Source organism: Zootermopsis nevadensis, unplaced genomic scaffold (assembly GCF_977971745.1).
Source record: "Zootermopsis nevadensis isolate Lab colony 2312 unplaced genomic scaffold, Znev_1.0 Znev_ptg000016l, whole genome shotgun sequence".
NCBI lineage: Eukaryota > Metazoa > Arthropoda > Insecta > Blattodea > Termopsidae > Zootermopsis > Zootermopsis nevadensis.
The window spans coordinates 4,312,906-4,330,199 of record NW_028259148.1 but is presented as its reverse complement, the minus strand read 5'-3'; the positions used below and the strand labels follow the sequence as shown (position 1 = coordinate 4,330,199).

At 39.3% G+C, this 17,294-nt stretch overlaps 1 protein-coding gene and 1 long non-coding RNA gene across 4 annotated transcripts in view; one reads left to right on the top strand and one right to left on the bottom strand.

Annotated features, from left to right (window-relative positions):
* Positions 1–17,294, bottom strand: part of LOC110834581 (extracellular serine/threonine protein CG31145) — a 193,505-nt gene that overhangs the window by 32,153 nt on the left and 144,058 nt on the right. For all 3 annotated transcript variants that reach the window (XM_087349849.1, XM_087349847.1, XM_087349848.1), the window contains exon 5: positions 4,617–4,709. In XM_087349849.1, coding sequence (XP_087205975.1) covers positions 4,617–4,709 — 93 coding nt within the window. The remainder of the gene's footprint in view (positions 1–4,616; positions 4,710–17,294) is intronic.
* The window catches only part of LOC110834582 (uncharacterized), a 163,861-nt gene that overhangs the window by 39,784 nt on the left and 106,783 nt on the right, over positions 1–17,294 (top strand). The window lies entirely within an intron of this gene.

Genomic DNA, 17,294 nt, shown 5'->3' with positions numbered 1-17,294 from the left:
CGATGTTTACCAACGTTTCTGAGGTCATACTGCCTCCGTCATCAGGGCGATGAAGATTTCTGTCTTCTGGGTTGTTGCGCTGTGTAGTCTGGTCGATGTTTACCAACGTTTCGGAGGTCATACTGCCTCCGTCATCAGGGCGATGAGTATGAAGATTTCTGTCTTCTGGGTTGTTGTTGCGCTGTGTAGTCTGGTCGATGTTAACCAACGTTTCGGAGGTCATACTGCCTCCGTCATCAGGGCGATGAAGATTTCTGTCTTCTGGGTTGTTGCCCTGTGTAGTCTGGTAGATGTTAACCAACGTTTCGGAAGTCATACTGCCTCCGTCATCAGGGCGATGAATCAACGACCCAGAAGACAGAAATCTTCATACTCACCTCTGTGAAAACCTCAAATCTTATTTGCCTTGAATTTTTGAAAAGTAATGCTCAGTTAATGGAAGAGTCAGTGAGCTGAAGTGTTTGAGACATGGGTCCCTGACATGTGCAGTCCAGTGTCGAAACTTTTTATTTCTACACAACTGTCGCCATAAACAAGTTTCTTTTGCCGACTAATGCCAATCGATGGAACATTTCCTGCAATAAAAATCTCAACCACTGTACTCTGTCCATTCCGAACTAATATCGTCTCCGTCCACTGCCCCATTTTCATGGCAGTAATTCAAAGACCTCTATGACAAAATTATTTTTTAAAAAAGCAAGAAATTATGAGTGTCGTTTACTTCACACAGTCAAGCATTTACTTTTTCTTAGGGGAAAAAAAACTTTGGAACTTTTCAATATGTCCTCGTACATTCAGTTTGCCATGTAAAGACAACGAGTGACAAATTTGAGGTTAGGGTGTGTTGAAGGTTGCCGGTGTATAATAGTAAGCAAAGACCGTGACCTCCTATTTACATAAGTTGTTTCCGAAAAATGTTTCGCTCACTGAAACAAAACGTTAAAAAATAGACACGTAATCAATGTTACTGATGTGGAAGAAAATATTATGTGGTGAGTCGTGTTCTATTTGCTTACACACGATATTTACACATAAACACACACGTGAGATACATTTATAACAGGGATGTTGAGTTTCTACCGCCTTTTTGTGTTATAACACTGTTTTCGTGTTAAACAGGCCTAATGAAATACTCTGTACGAGAGAACAATTTTTTTTTTAAAAAAAGCAATATTCCGATTTTCTGTTTCACCAGTTGTAATTTATAGGAAGCACGTAAACGCTGACTGTGGTCATGCCATGCGATTTGTATTTCGTGCCCACATTTCCGACCAAGCTGTATACTTATTATTTCCGTTCCATGAAAACGCCAAAGCCTCTGCACTGAAAACAGAGACGTCACATCTCTGAAACCTGTGTAATATCCAACGTCAAATCGGAAAACAAAACAACTCCTGATCGCACTAAAAGTCGGGCTTCCATCTCTCAAACAAGAACAAAGTTAACTGCAGACCAGGAAGTCAACAACTGTCTGCACCGTCCCAGAGGCACGAAGACTTTGACTTGAATATTGCAAATGAAAGACAGAACTACCTTTCACATATCTCGATATTAAAACGAAATACAGTCTGTTCCATTCTAAATCCAATCCAAACTACGGCTGTTACTGCACTAACCCCTTCACGCATAAAATAACGAAACCAGCCTAGGAAGTAGGGTGACCTTGAATAGAGTAACGGGGGAAAATGGGAGAGCCTGTTATACGGGGTGGACGTGCGTTTCATTAAATTTTTCTGCCGTGGTGCGTGACTGTTGATGAGTTTCGTTTCAAATTGTGCACCTCCAGGAGAAGCTGATAGTCGTGCAGATGGTCGTGAATTTTTTGTTGTTGCAATCCTTGTTTTCATATTAAAACATTGTATTCAAACACATACATTATAGCAAACCGATGTAATTAATGTATAAGGTATGTATAGTTAAGATGTTTTATTTAAAATGTTATGTAATGTGTGAAAATATGTAACGAGAAATCAGTTCTTTATTTAACTAAACTGAAAACCACATTTGGTTGAGATGATAATTTTTGCATTCCATTTCAACACGAAAGTTAATCAAAATCCAATACTAATCGCAGACACAAAAAGACCTTCCCACACAACATGACGTTCAATGCATGAACAACAGCTAATAATGGGAAACGTTGTGGCGAGTTACGCGTAAAGAGTGCGTCGTTTATGACACAACAGTGGGCTCCATTCTCTCTCTCTCTCTCTCTCTCTGTGGTGACACTATATAGGGGTGGCCAAAGTGTAAACAAATCAAGAAAGACGAAAGTGGCGTGGCAAAACTTCAAGAGAAGAGACAATATGAAAGACATGGGCGTAGACGGAAGTATAATATTAAAATGTATCTTAAACATATTGTAGTTTGTAGAGTGAATTAATTCATTTGACTCAGGATCATCATTTTCATCACCTTTCTGGCAAGAAATTAGAAGATGATGGACCAAGTATTGATGATTCATAAGGCAGTGGCGATGACAATGCAATCAGTCTTCAGCCATTCCCACTGCCTTCTCTATTCAGTATCAATGGATTAATGGAATCAGTTAAGTCCCTCTTTACAAAAGTACCGTATAAAATACGACAGAAACAGGAGTTGAACGTTCTCTGACACTAGCAGCGTTTATCGGAGTAATGAGAGTTACCAACATTGTCGGTTTTGCGATGCAAATGTTGGACTCACTGCATGAAATAACGCAGACTGAACCATAAAATATTTAGTGTTTGCGGTGAATTTACGAGTAAACGCATCAAGTTCGTGCTTTCATTCCGCTAATGGTTACAATTATCACGTGCATCTGATATAGCGTCATGAAATAACTAAAAAGAGCAAACAGTGTCCTATTAAATTAAGAGATCAATTATTCACAAGGCACACCCTTTAAATCACCACTCACAAAATTATTTACTCGCTGTAGACTGTACAAACTTGTGAGAGAAAGTTGTATGTTAACAAAACCATCAACCACAATTTGGACAACCTTCATTGAGGCTTGCCCTCAGTCCCAACTGCAATTTAACATCTGTGAATTGGTCACCATAGAAACGGAAACTGAGTGTAACTGTAGTTCCGCGTCGAGCCCCGATATTTGCACAAGATGACAAAGTCGGATAGCAGAACGTTGTCGAACAATCCGCTTTGCTTTTGTCGATACGACACATCGTTCCCCATTTCTCATACCTGAAACTACTTTATCAAGATTTTAGACTTCTCGATTTTGCGTACCGTACACAATCGATTAGTGGAAATCACACAAATGAATTCAACGAATCATTTCTCAGGCCAAGTTCTTTGTGTAGAAGATTTTGTCCGCTCGACACCTAACTTTTGCGGTCCACAGCTCTAATATAACAGTCTCCATCTGTGTTATGTACTTAGTATATAATATTTATTTTGTAACTATAAATATCCGCCCCTTCCCAATTTCCAATTATACACGCATCGATTTCTTCTCCGGCTTCTGTAAGGTCACTTGACACAGAACCGTTAACAGCATATTCGAGGGTGCAACAAATTGCGTTAGAGGTCGTAAGATTTCTTTATCAATAAGCCTAATCGAAACTCAAGTAAGTTCATAGAGTAGGGTCCATATTAAAAATTTAACAGTCCGCTCAGCTAGTCAATAAATTCGACTTTTATGCCGTGTTCATAACAGCCCGTCACTCTCCCCTATTCCGAGCCATATTAACCCAATCCACACTCCCAACCACATTTCTCTACGATTTATTTAAGTACTACCATTCCATTTGAGCCTAGGTCTTCAAGTGGTCTTCCACCCAAAATTTTGTATGTGTTTCTTTCCGCTATATGCCTTTATTATTTTTATTTTAGTGTTCTGTCTGACGATAGGTCCATATGAACAGGATCCTTCCATCCTTTTCTCGGACTGGGACCTGTTCATATACGTTCTTGGCAGATGATCCACAAGTGGTTTGCCATTGCCTTCTTCTGTGTGTGAATGGAGTAATTATTGGGATGCCACGGAGGAAAACTCCGTGTTGCCTAGACCACGGCCTTGTCCAACACAAGTTATAAATTCGGGCACCGCCGGGAATCGAACCCGGGACCCCAGCGTTCTAACCGCTAGACCAATGCCTTACCAATAATAAATTAGCATCTTAGTTATTTCTGTATAATGTAGATATTCAGGAATTAAAAAGAGAAGCTGAGAATAGGGAAAACTGGCGAACTCTTTTTGGGCAGAAAAATGGACCTGTCGTCAGACAGAACACTAAATAATAATAAAATGTAGAAATAAAAAGACAAAGGCGACAAGATGTTAGTGAGAAGATGTGAAATGTAATACCTCGTGACACCACACATTAAAGGAGGAAGCAGGTTAATTAAGCGTGCATTACGAAGACAATTTTTAACTCTCGCCACGACTAACCACTGATGTGTTGACTCTATGACTGGTCACGCGTCACGTGACTGTTACTTCCGCTGAGTAAACACTGATGTAAATCATCGCACCTCATGATTGGTTCTTAACGGCTACCACGCATCCAAGAAATGTTGGACATATCTCGCTCTTGCACTATAAACCCGTCATGGTCGCCTAGAAACCCGGCCAGGAACTGAGAAACTGAGAACTGGACAGAGTGTGTACTTGCCGATCAAGATGGAAAGCTGCGATCTCTGCTGTATGACGCTCGAAGTCCGTAAAGTAGAAGTGATTTGGCAACGTTTGCTGCTCTCGAGGAAACCTGTAAAATTAAATATGGTTTCAGTTAGTGGAATGGACTCCAATAACATGAATTTCAATATGTGTTTTCCAGTCTATGGAATACCACTGAACCAGTAAAATAAGACAGAAGACTATACGTTTCGTTTTTCACAGTGTTAGCCGGGCTAACACAGATAATATAAGCGCTCTGCCCCTGCCAATGCGAAATCTTGGTACAAAAAATATTTCACTGAAAATGCAGTCTGAGTCACAGATAAAACAAAGCACGCGGAGGTGGATGTATACAGTTGAAGAGACAGCTCATGAATCAAACAAGAATGAATGGGCGTGACTGTACATCTGGGAGAGACGTCGTAGCCACTCGAGCGCCCCACTGACGGAATTAAGTAAAGGCGGAGAAAACTTGATCTGTCTTTATTTTTAGAATGGTCCACACTGTAACTACAGACCTGACCGATTAATTATTTTTTATTTGAAGTATTAAAGGCCCCACGCGCATGAGCAGAGGAATTGGAGATGATACATTCCCTTCTGGGGTTCTTACAGTCATAAGACCTACTGCTTAAGAAAGCAATTAAGCAAGCATATGGCTTATAATGTTATGAATCATAACCATCATTACCATCAAGCCACAACGTGTCGGTTTCTTTACGGCAACAACTGATTAGTATTAAAACGAATAGCAACATATTGCGGAGTTTGTTCCTGTAATGTCTACTCCGAAAAAAACAATTTTGGTCTCGAAGATTTATTCTCTTATGCTTATTATCCGAGATACAGAAGTAATGTTCACTGGGAATCGAACCCAAGACAATTTTTCGCAGTTCTGGACTTCGTTGAATATCTTATTCGTCAGAGCACGAAGAATTATGTTACATTATTACCACGCAAGACCCCCCACCGGCAACTTCTCCGACACATGTGTGAGGCGGGTTAGTTGAATTACAGGCATTTTCAGTGGTCTCTTTTCATAAACGGATGAGACTAATTCAGGAGAACTCTTGAAGGTGAAATGGTGAGTGGAGGTATAGTTCCACTCTTTCATATCTTCAGTATTGTATGGAGTTTGATGGTCAGTTTCATACCCCCAACAACAATTCTCCCAAAGCAAGAGTTATTGTTATCTCCTGATACGTTCGTTTTATGCCCTTCGTTCAAAGAAAGTAGTTTAGTCCGGGCGAACAAGAATTTGTCAATCGGCCCAGATGTCTGTTTCATAAATACTTACAGTCCAGTTTCTTAGACGTGGCCACCGTAAATACTATGCGCTGTAGATCTGTACGAGTCCAGTAACAGAGGTGAGAAATATAAGGGGAGTGTGGAGTGCACCTAGAACTTCAACTCCCACTCCTCTTCCCTCATTTCCCCTCACGCGCTTCTCAGCGGCCACATGTAAAAAACTGAACTGTATTTGCAATATAATGAAAATGTAACGACGGTGGTGGAGGATTATATTCGTGGTTCATAAGGAAAAGTTTAAATGAGACCCATGGCCGACACTGACCTGATAATCACAATTTTAAAACCTTAACTTCTTCGCAAGTGTGTATTTATCTTAAAGGTAATCTTATTATAAGAATATCGGTTCTATATAGCCCTTAGTGTAAGGCGGGAGAATAACCCTTTATCTGCGCACGCGTACTAGTCTGAAGTATAATGCGGAAGAATGAAGGAGCCGCCATTTAGATTTTAATCAGCATCTAGACAAGAAATTAATGTTCGTCGCGGTTTGCAAGGCGAGGCACGTCCTGGTTGGGGTACTGTATGAGGCCCACTTCGCTGTAGCTCGTTCCTTCCTTACTCTGCGGTGAACATCCAGTGCATCGTCTCTTTCTGCCCTCGTTCTTTACTCTCTACGGGTATTTAACTACCTTGTTTTCCTATTTCCCTCAGCAACATCCCCCCCTCCACCTCCTGCTACGATTCTGGCTATATTCAATGCACTCGCACATATTAAAATTCAGCAGAATTCTAAATCACAATCCAAAATTCGATTTAAAGGAATTGCATTAGGTCTGAAGATTAATGCGCCACTTAAATCAATTTAAAATATTTGCGTGTGGTTAAATAGCTCTTTATCCCGTGTGGAAGATCGTTACGTTAGGTAATGAAAGAGAAGTGTGGAAATTATATTGCTGTTATTATGAACGGGACCAATTATTTATGCAATAAAAAAAATTTTAAAATTAATTTCTGGTAAAACTCATAAAACCTACTGTCCTACTGTACAGATTTCGTGTCCTTCAGGTCTTGTATTTTGTAACAATATATTTCGATAGTGTAAGTTTTAATTAGCAATGGAGTGGAATGTGCTCCATGAATTATCGTTTCTGACGCCTGCGCAGAAGCTGAAACAAATATTATAAGCGTTAGGCATTAGCTATCAAATTTGGTTTTCCAAATTGTTAGTCAAAATGATGGATACATGAGAATTGGTCTTTTGGGTTATGACGTCGTGTGGTTATAAACGCTCCACAGGACTGAGAATCTGTATTATCATGGCAATAAGAGATTTGTTGCAAATAAATATAAGGCTTATTATCTCTGGTTCTGGTATTGCGAGGTATGTGGAGGTCGCTGAGGTTAGGAAGAGGAATTGAGTGTCTGTAACACGGAAATAATCCAGTGAATGATGGCTGAACCGGATGGAATAAAGATAAGTTGGTTAAGGTATAAATAATGAGATCCAAGATGGGACGAAAAGTGTGAGATGGACTGCAGCCAAAAGAGGGGAGAGATGGGTTCACAATAGCTCGCAAAGTGCAGTAAGATATACGGAAAATTTTACGTAATAAAAACCTGGACAAAATGGGAACTTTTTTCTATATGAGATACACATATTTGTGTCAAAATAAATATCGAGCTAAAAAAATTTAAAAAATGTTTTTTTAAAATGTTATTCAGACGAGTTTCGTGCTTCAAACGGCAGTAGAGTGTGAATTCTCACGAGTAAATTATACGTAATTTCAGAGTAACGTTTCTTGGACCTGTCTAACTGATTCTCGTGAAAAGTGGTACGTTTTATATATACTTTTTATATTATAATCCGCCGTGACGTCACACAGTGATCGGTTTATGCATTACACGATTTCCAAGCATAGAAACAGTCGTGTATGTACGATAACACAGAGACGTAGCCTACATGATGTTATTTTACGTTAATTTTAATGTGGATCATAAATGTGACTAAATTCGAGGTGTTGAACGGTAGCATGTCAGTGGTGTTAGGGTGTTTGGGCGAATTTGTGTGTCTCAGGGTAAGAATAATAATCAGAGTGTGGTTATGAACGAAGGGATATGCGATCGGATGAAGAACTTGCGGAGACAGTGACGTAGTTTGAGAAGTGTTCTTCCCTTATAACAGCAAAGATGAAATTGGCAGCCATTTCAGTGTAGTCACGTTTTTCAACTCCATTTTTATTTTTATAGAAAGAGATAAAGGTTTTTCTTATACGGGCTTGTAAGATTTGCTGTAAGATTCGGTTCATGTAGCCCTAATGGATCACTAATATTGAGTTCTGTTACGCTGAAATTCACTCGGAAAATAGTTGCAGCTCAATACATCTGAAACTCTCGCCTTATTTTCCTATTAACCCTTTAAAACATAGTGGAAAATATGTACAACCTTCTGTAATAATCATTAGCTCTGTATTTTGTATTTATGGGTTTTGTGTGGTTCTCACTACAAAAATTATTACTTCCATGAACAGCATTTACCAGTTTTGATGCGGTGTTTTACATACGATATCGACTAAATTATTAAATATTATTTTGTCGAGCTGAGGGTGGTTATAGATGCAATGTGGTGGCTGGAAGTTGTTAATGCTATAATAAATTCTCGGGTTCCATAAAATGATATTTTTTTGACTAACTCAGCGACTAATAGCCTCTGCTGCTTCAAGTTACCTGGTTAATTAGTTCTCGTTCGGTAGATGCTTTGTTATTTTTCTGACAGCTGTTCCCTCAGCATCACGTCGCCGTGGATATCAGCATTTAGATACGGGGGAACGTAGGTGGCACGTATAGTGTGTTACGTGCGGACAGGTATACCAGAGGCTCTAGAGATTAAAGTTTGGTGCCTTCAACGAATCAATAGCAGAAGACAAGAGGATACGACAGGGATCTTCTAAATATTACAAGCCACGTTGAAATACTTCTTCAGGAACGGACAGGAGTGCCAGACCTTATGTGACGCGGATTGTCTTATAAGATAAGCTAAATGTACGTTCTTAAATTTATTCTTAAATCATATTACTATCTATCGCATTTAACATATATAGTTGATACAGCAGGGAAAAATAGGAAGTTTCGGGGTGAACAGTTGTTTTTCTATAATTCTTCGCGTTTAAAGCACTTCAACGGATTTTTTATTTTAAAAAAATTTACACTTTACTGTATTGCATTTGGTAATTACTTCCAATTACTGCCGTTAGTACTTAATGTGGCATAGTAATTCTTGTGTGTGTTCTGCAAAAATCCTTCAATATATTTTCCTATCACGTTTGATATGTCTTGGAATAAATTTAATATAAAACATAAACTATTGGGCACTAGTAAAAATCCAGCCAGTTTCGTAAGAATTTGGAAACCCCTACCGTGTTTATATAAGGAACCTTTGTAAAGGAGATTAGAGTCAGGAAGGAGACGTTCACATCTACAATCGGCACAAGAGATTTTGATTTCGTGACAGGATCTCTGACGAAAAACGGAGTTCCGTAGTTATTACGGAAGACTCAGGTGGATGGGTCTGTCTGTCAGCAAGACACGTTGTCTTCCTGACAGACAGACAGGAATATATAAACATAGACACACTCAGAGACCGAGACTTTTTCTTTAGCCAGCAACTCAAGAGGGATTGAGAAAATTGATTACGTGGCAAGTCAGTCTATACATCATGTGGACTACAACAACGATTTTTTTTAAAATTTAATTTCTTTACAGCGTTTTGCTAAATGGGTACAAATTATCTAAACGTAAGAAAAAGATGCACTATGAAATTAAACTAAAGACTTTAATATTGTTATTATTCGTGACGTTTCTGGTTCTTACAGCGGCGAGTATTAATTAAGGTGACTGTCTTCTGGGATGCTACGCCCTGATGATGGAGGCAACAAAAACCTGTGAAACGTCAGTAAATTTCTACCAGACTACAAGACGCAACATCTCAGAAGACAGTCAGCTTCAGGAGAGACAGGAATTAAGAGGAACGGGTATTATCATGAAGATGGTTGTATTCTGGGTCGTAGCGCCGTGTAGTCTGGTAGAAGTTTACCGATGATGGAGGCAGCAAGAACCTCTGAAACGTCGGTACACTTCTACCAGACTACACGGCGCAACGACCCAGAATACAACCATCTTCAGACTCACCGCCGTAAAAACTTCAAATCCTACAATGGAATTACTTCCCTTATAAGCAGACATCAAAGCTGAATGGTAAATGACGCATTTGGAACATACGTGAGCTGGAAGTATGTGCACCTTCGTTCTTGTTGGTTGTGTTAATGGACGTATAAAAATAATGCATGGCACAGCCAGCCACATGGTCGCGTCTGCAATGGATTATGGGTCTGAATGCACGGTTCTTAACTTCACGATCAATACGCGTGGAAAATTCTTTAGGGGCACATAGACGCATCTGCATGGCGCCAAATATAAAATGGCTTTTGTTCCGTACTTTAATGGAGGTGAACCGTATTCAACGATCCTGGGAAATAAAAAAAAAGCTCAATGTCTGCGAAAGTCGTTTCTGATCGATGTAGACAGGCAGATATACGGTCCCTGTTGTTAAGCGGCTGTGATTTCACACACATCAAAACACGGAAACGGATATAAAGTACCGTTAAGTACATTCTCTAATGGACTTTTTAAACGTCCTGTAGCACGAAGAAGTTGACATGACCTCCATGAGAATGGCTGTCTGTCTGTCTGTCTGTCTGTCTGTCCGTTTGCTGCTGATTCTCCCATACAAAGTTTAAGGGTAAGTTTTGGTTGGTATGGGGGTGGAGGTAGAAGTCCAGACTTCGAAAGAGGTCGTTCAGATTGTTGTTGACGAAATGGGGATGGGGGTTCAGGCTCCAGGTTTCCAGACGCCACACTTTTACAGGGGAAAATAAATGTCAGGAGAAAACAGTTTGAGACGCGCCGAAGGTCGAGAGATTTTGCGTTCTTAAGGCGGTGAGGAGATGTTGTATTTCTGGGATGTTAAAACGAGTAGAGTCTCAGGTAGACACAAACATTTCGGAGAAATATACTGTCTCCATCTTCAGGGTTACATATTGTTTTATTGAGGGCTTAACCCCAGAAGATGTAGACAACATGTTCCAGCGAGTCTACAAGGCGTTAAAACTCTGATATTCAACACAGTTACAACGAAGGTTATTTACGACATATGTCTGTCTAGTTTGTTGGTGAAGATAAATTGAATTAAGCATGCTTTTAAAGAGATCCGCGGATGGAAAGCCAGAAGGGGTTTAAAATATAAGACAGACTGAATTAGTAATCCGGGTTCTCGTAATTGAGTCTCTGGTATTTCAGCAAGCTAATACAGTCGGGTGGACCGTGGATCAAAACGTACGTCTGTCACAGCTGAGCAATTCCAAGCAGGACGGGGAATCGTAAATTCTGTTGAAACGACTAGGTAAATACGAATATTATCGTACTAAAGCAAACCACACGAGTATGGGAAAAGAAATTAGTGAATGCAAAGCTGCGAGAAGCGGGTTTACCATCGTTTCTCAACATGTCATGCCACTCGTAAATATTTCTATAGGACGCAACTGCTACAGTACTGTTTATTCAACCTGTCGGAGATATAACTTCTAATATCGGACGGAACAAAATTAACGGTCTTCAGCTTCGTAAGAGAAGAGAAATCTAAAGGAAATGCCGATATTTTCGACAAGAGACAGTCAAATCGGAAACAAATAGGACGTGTCGAGACCTATTAATATGACGATAAAGCCAGGTATACGAGTCATATTAATGGAAATACTGAGTACGATATTTGAAGGCAAAATAGATAAAATAATGCCAGAACGGAGAAATTTGCATACAGAGGGCTTTCCACAAACTAATATTCTACTTCGGCTTCATACGGACCAGTGCATCAAATACTATTAGTTCGGACATGCAACACGCATGGTATAGATAATAACAATTAAAGCATTTTAGACAGAAAACCAGAAGAAAAGAGACAACATGGGAGACCTGGGAGAAGAAGGGATGTTAAAGAAACGTGGTATGTGGGTGTCGACTCAATTCACCAAACTCAGAATATGGGACGGTAACGGACTCTTCTGATCACGACAATGAAGTTTCGGTTTATATAAAAGGCAGAGAGTTTATTGACTAGTAGAGCCACTATCAGAACCACGGTGGTCTAGCGGTTAGAACGCTGACCTTGTAATCCTGGGGTCTCGGGTTCGATTCCCAGCGGTGCCCGAATTTATAACTTGTGTTGGGCAAGGCCGTGGTCTAGGTAACACGGAGTTTTCCTCCGTGGCATCCCAACAATTACTCCATTCACACACAGAAGAAGGCAATGGCAAACCACTTCTGGATCATCTGCCAAGAACGTATATGAACAGGTCCCAGTCCGAGAAAAGGATGGAAGGATCCTGTTCATATGGACCTGTCGTCAGACAGAACACTAAATAAAAAATAGAGCCACTATCAGCTTCTCAAAAAGAATTCTACTGCGCAGAATTAGTTATTTTGGTAACGCCTGAGATTATGTCACAGGTGAAGACATTAAATATTTCAACAGCTTCAACTTGTAGAGATATGAATAAATAGATATTACAAAAGTACACTATGAAATAGTTAAACGTAAATTCGCAGTGCGAACTGAACTTTAACAAAACATTTCCGTTCGCAGCAATTCTGCCTGATAACCTTAGAATCCAGTCTTAAGGCTGCCGCATCTCCTATTTTAAGTCCACAATCTTCTAAGTTCTTACCAAGCGAACCGTGCAAATTCAGAAGCGAGTAAACATTCTCAAAACCCTTTTGTCTCTTATTACGCCTTTGTTTGTAACGAAGCAAGAAGCAATAGAAGGCTGTGGGAAGATCTGGGGAATGTATTTGGGTTTATTCAGTGAATCACGAGAATAAAATATTCAAAATTACAACGAATTACTTTATTTTCCCTTGGTTTTATGTGTTGGTCTGATTTTTAGAGTGAAAAGTTGGTACGTTAGAAATTTTAGCTGGAAGACCCCAAACGCGGGATAAAAATATTTTGGGGTTGGGGGTTACGTAGCACGTACAGATGAAATGCGAAATTCACACACCCATTAATTATCTGTCGGAATGGAATAACGTCGAAGCAGTAATTACTGAGTAGTGCTTTGGACTCTGAAACTGTGGGCACTGGCGATATGAAATAGGTTTGGGACAAATCGTAAATGTGACAGTTAAATTCATAAAACGATAAACCTGAACCTTCTCTACTTCCTAATGACCCTACATTCTCGTCAACCTGAGGATGAGATGGCACTGCCTGGGAACCTTCATAGGTAAAAAATTATTTCCGTTTCCCCCAATTAAATATCGTGTCTCCCACTTCTCTGCTCTCATTTATTAGGACTTTAAAAGGTTATGTGAGAGACAAATGTGTTGTTTCGAGTTCAAAACCCTTTACAATCCAGACTGCCCAAGAAACCAATCCCTGTAAATTTAAGGAGAGTGGAGATACGGCTCCACGCATTCTTAAACTCGGCAACAGTGGACTTATGGTCCCGATAATGGAGGCAGCAAGGACGTCCGAAACGTCAGTAAACGTCTGCCAGACTACACGGCGCTACAACCCAGAAGACAGCCATCTTCGAAATAAGATTGGTTCGCTGAAGAGAGATGATAATATATTATCGTGCCATGTCCTTCAAACAAAATGGACACATTTTCGAGTGAAAAACAACAGTTGATAAATAGAGCATGTTTTATGACAGTATGTAAAATGTCAATAATCTATTTTCTAAACATACATCAGAGTAAAAAATCATAATTCAGACAGAAGACAAATAACAGCATTGTCCTTCTAGCAACAACTTCAAACATGCAGATGTATGAGTAGATATTGAAGAAGGAAGGAATTGTTACAGAGCGATATATCTCGTTCGAAGCGTGCAAAGTGTTAAAACTGAAAGGGGTGTTTAGACAGGCGGGTGAACGACATATGAAGAAAAAGAAAACGTGAAATGGTAAAAATTACTGATAATACATGCCAACTTTCTTTCTCGTTCAGCGTCGGCTATTCCTATCTCTTTTTGACACAAGTTACACACGCAAAGAGACCCACATGGACCACAATGAAAATCTGTGAATAACAACTAGCATTTCATGCATTTTACACGTTCCTGATTTTAGGGTTAATGATTTGTCAGGGACTTTGAAGTGGCAAAATCTACCATAAAAACACTACACTGCGATGTGGTAATTGCAATTAATTATTATTCTGTTCACTTTCCATTCGATGTAACTAAAACAGCTCTAAACAAAATATTCCGAAAAAAAAAATTATATCAACAGCCCTGAATACCCAGTGACCATGTTCACCGATTGCAATTCTCCATAGAATTTCATATGTTTCTACGTATATTATGCAATTATTTTTGCATTCATGCACCCTGTTTTGAATATAAACAACTGTTTGGGAGTTTTCTGAATAATTAAAATACATGCAATATTTCATAGTTTTTTTTGTGGTGGATGCAGAACATGACAGCAATTACTTTACAAAGCTGAAATTTACAGTTGGCATCCATATTTCTGTACCATGTTCTTTTCGCATTGGCTTCCCTTTTATCACAAGTTACAGCTTGTACACTTTGTTATTGTCTCTGTGAATAGGCTAACGCAATTTAAAAAAAAACCAAAATACAATGCAAATATGCCAAATAATTAACTGATAACTTGTTGGGCAGGTTATGGAGCCAGGCTGCATAAATCACTTTTGTCAATTACAGAAATTAAAATAAATTGAGGGAAAATATAAAGAACACAATTCCCAATGTTATTATCCAATCATCAGTTTATTTTTAAATTCTTGGTTTACGTAACTAGCAGAGGGAAGGGGTGTCTGGTAATGCCGATTGTCTGTTAAATTGTACGTTTGTTTCTATGTTGCCAGTATTGCATTTTTGGACCATAATTTCCATTAAGAAAACCATTAAACAGATTATTTATTTTTTATTTGTAGTGTTCTGTCTGCCGACAGGTCCATATGAACAGGATCCTTCCATCCTTTTCTCGGACTGAGACCTGTTCATATACGTTCTTGGCAGATGATCCAGAAGTGGTTTGCCATTGCCTTCTTCTGTGTGTGAATGGAGTAATTGTTGGGATGCCACGGAGGAAAACTCCGTGTTGCCTAGACCACGGCCTTGCCCAACAAAAGTTATAAATTCGGGCACCGCCGGGAATCGAACCCGAGACCCCAGGATTACAAGGCCAGCGTTATAACCGCTAGACCACCTCATCTTATTATTATTTAGTGTTCTGTCTGACGACAGGTCCATATGAACAGGATCCTTCCATCCTTTTCTCGGCCTGGGACCTGTTCATATACGTTCTTGGCAGATGATCGAGAAGTGGTTTGCCATTGCCTTCTTCTGTGTGTGAATGGAGTAATTGTTCGGATGCCACGGAGAAACCGGGGAAGAAGCCCCCGGAGGAAAACTCCGTGTTGCCTAGACCACGGCCTTGCCCAACACAAGTTATAAATTCGGGCACCGCCGGGAATTATACAGTTATATAAAGTTCTCTAAAGCAATGCAGTATAAAGAAATAATTAAAAGTAAGAAAATCCAATTGTCATTAAAACCGAAAACCTTTAAACCTAGTTTACTTTTCTCCGTACCTCTGTCCCTGGTTTGGTTGCTAGGCGACTATTACAGGCTACGTAGTGCTTAAGAGGTGCATATCCATCAGCTTCGTTGCCTGGCAACAGCTACTAGCAAGTAGCACTGCGGTGGTAAATAACGGAAAAGATACGCGATATCATATATTTTATCTTGTCGAACACTAATTCAATTATAATTCATAAAAATAATTCACTCGCAGTGTGTATTTCCCCTGCTTTAAGACGAACTTTTTTGATTTATAAAAATTCTTAAATAGGGGCGAGTCTTACATTTGGTGGAGTACAAGAATCGATGTCAAAAATTATATTGATGATAAGAAAACTGTGGTTTGAAGGTAAAGATGTTTTATGCTTGAATATTGGAAATCATTACTGTTTTATATGTAATCTTTTCCCTGAAAAACTATTACTGATCAATTTCAAATTAAAATCTAGGAAATACTGTATTATAATAAATACACAACTTCATCACTCGGTATAGTTACATTTTATGACGAACCTGGAAAAATAATTGGGTTTTCGGTACGATTACATCCACAATATGGAGACCGGTTCTCGAAGTGTGCTTGGTACGTACGTGATCATTAAATTTTAGACAAGACTCTTTTGCTTAAATGAAATCCACTTCCGTATAGTCCTCAGACTTTCTTAAATGTGAACGAAATTAAGGGGCTCGTTGCCACCGTTACGGCACTGAAAAACCAGAGAGCGTAATGACTGAGTAATGAAGTTCAAACAACGCGGGAAGCCGATGTTACACAGAATTAATGTTAATCAGCTAATTACTGCTTCACGGTGGATTTCTCCGAACATCCTTGCCCCAGCACAAAGTAATCGGAGATTTTACTTTCTTAAGTGTTGGTTCCTCTGATAGATGCACATCAGTTCCAAATGTCCTTTGTAAAGATACTTGCTTTACGAAACACTTTCGTTGCTAAGTTAATGGTTCAATTATCATCAGGATCACTTCACTTGTTTTATAGACCACTATTAAAGAGATTTTCGGACGGCACATTCAATATGACAGAGATATAAGAAATTCTTAAGGATCTTAGTCTTAAGTATAAGTAGGAGTACAATATTAAAAATGCATCTAAAAGGAATTAGACGTAAATGTTTTGATTGGACTGAACAGGCACAGGGTAGAGCCAAGTTCTTACGGCGAGTATCAAAATTACTTTCTTCTGTAATGTTATCATAGTCGTGCGCGATGATCGTCCTGTTGATGGAAGCAGTAAACACCGCCGAAAAGTCTGTAAATTTCTGCCAGACTACTCGGTGTAATATCCTAAAAAGACAATCATCTTTACGGTACTGTAACATTGTGGTCTTATAAAAGGCTTCTTGAACAGCTGTGAGACTATCAGTTTCTTGAGCAGTTATTATTGCAAGGCCAGTTGCCATTGCAATGATTTTGAAATAGAATTTTAATCCTTTCCGGAATGTGGAGTCCCTGCCATTCGTTTGACACAGAAATCCACTGGATCCACCGATAGCCAACTTGTTTCGTGGGACACGTACATTATTGTTACAGATTTGATATGAAAATTCTCTACTGTCACTTTCTTGTCATGCGACCGTCAAAAAAGGGGGCGATCTAGAATGTGCTGTGTGGTAAACATTACAGATGGCGTAGCATCCCATGGGTTTTAAATTGTCAGAAAAATGTCCACTGCCAAATCCTCCGTTTTTGTACGTACAATGAAAGCATATTTCTTGTACAAAAGAATTATACAGAAATAG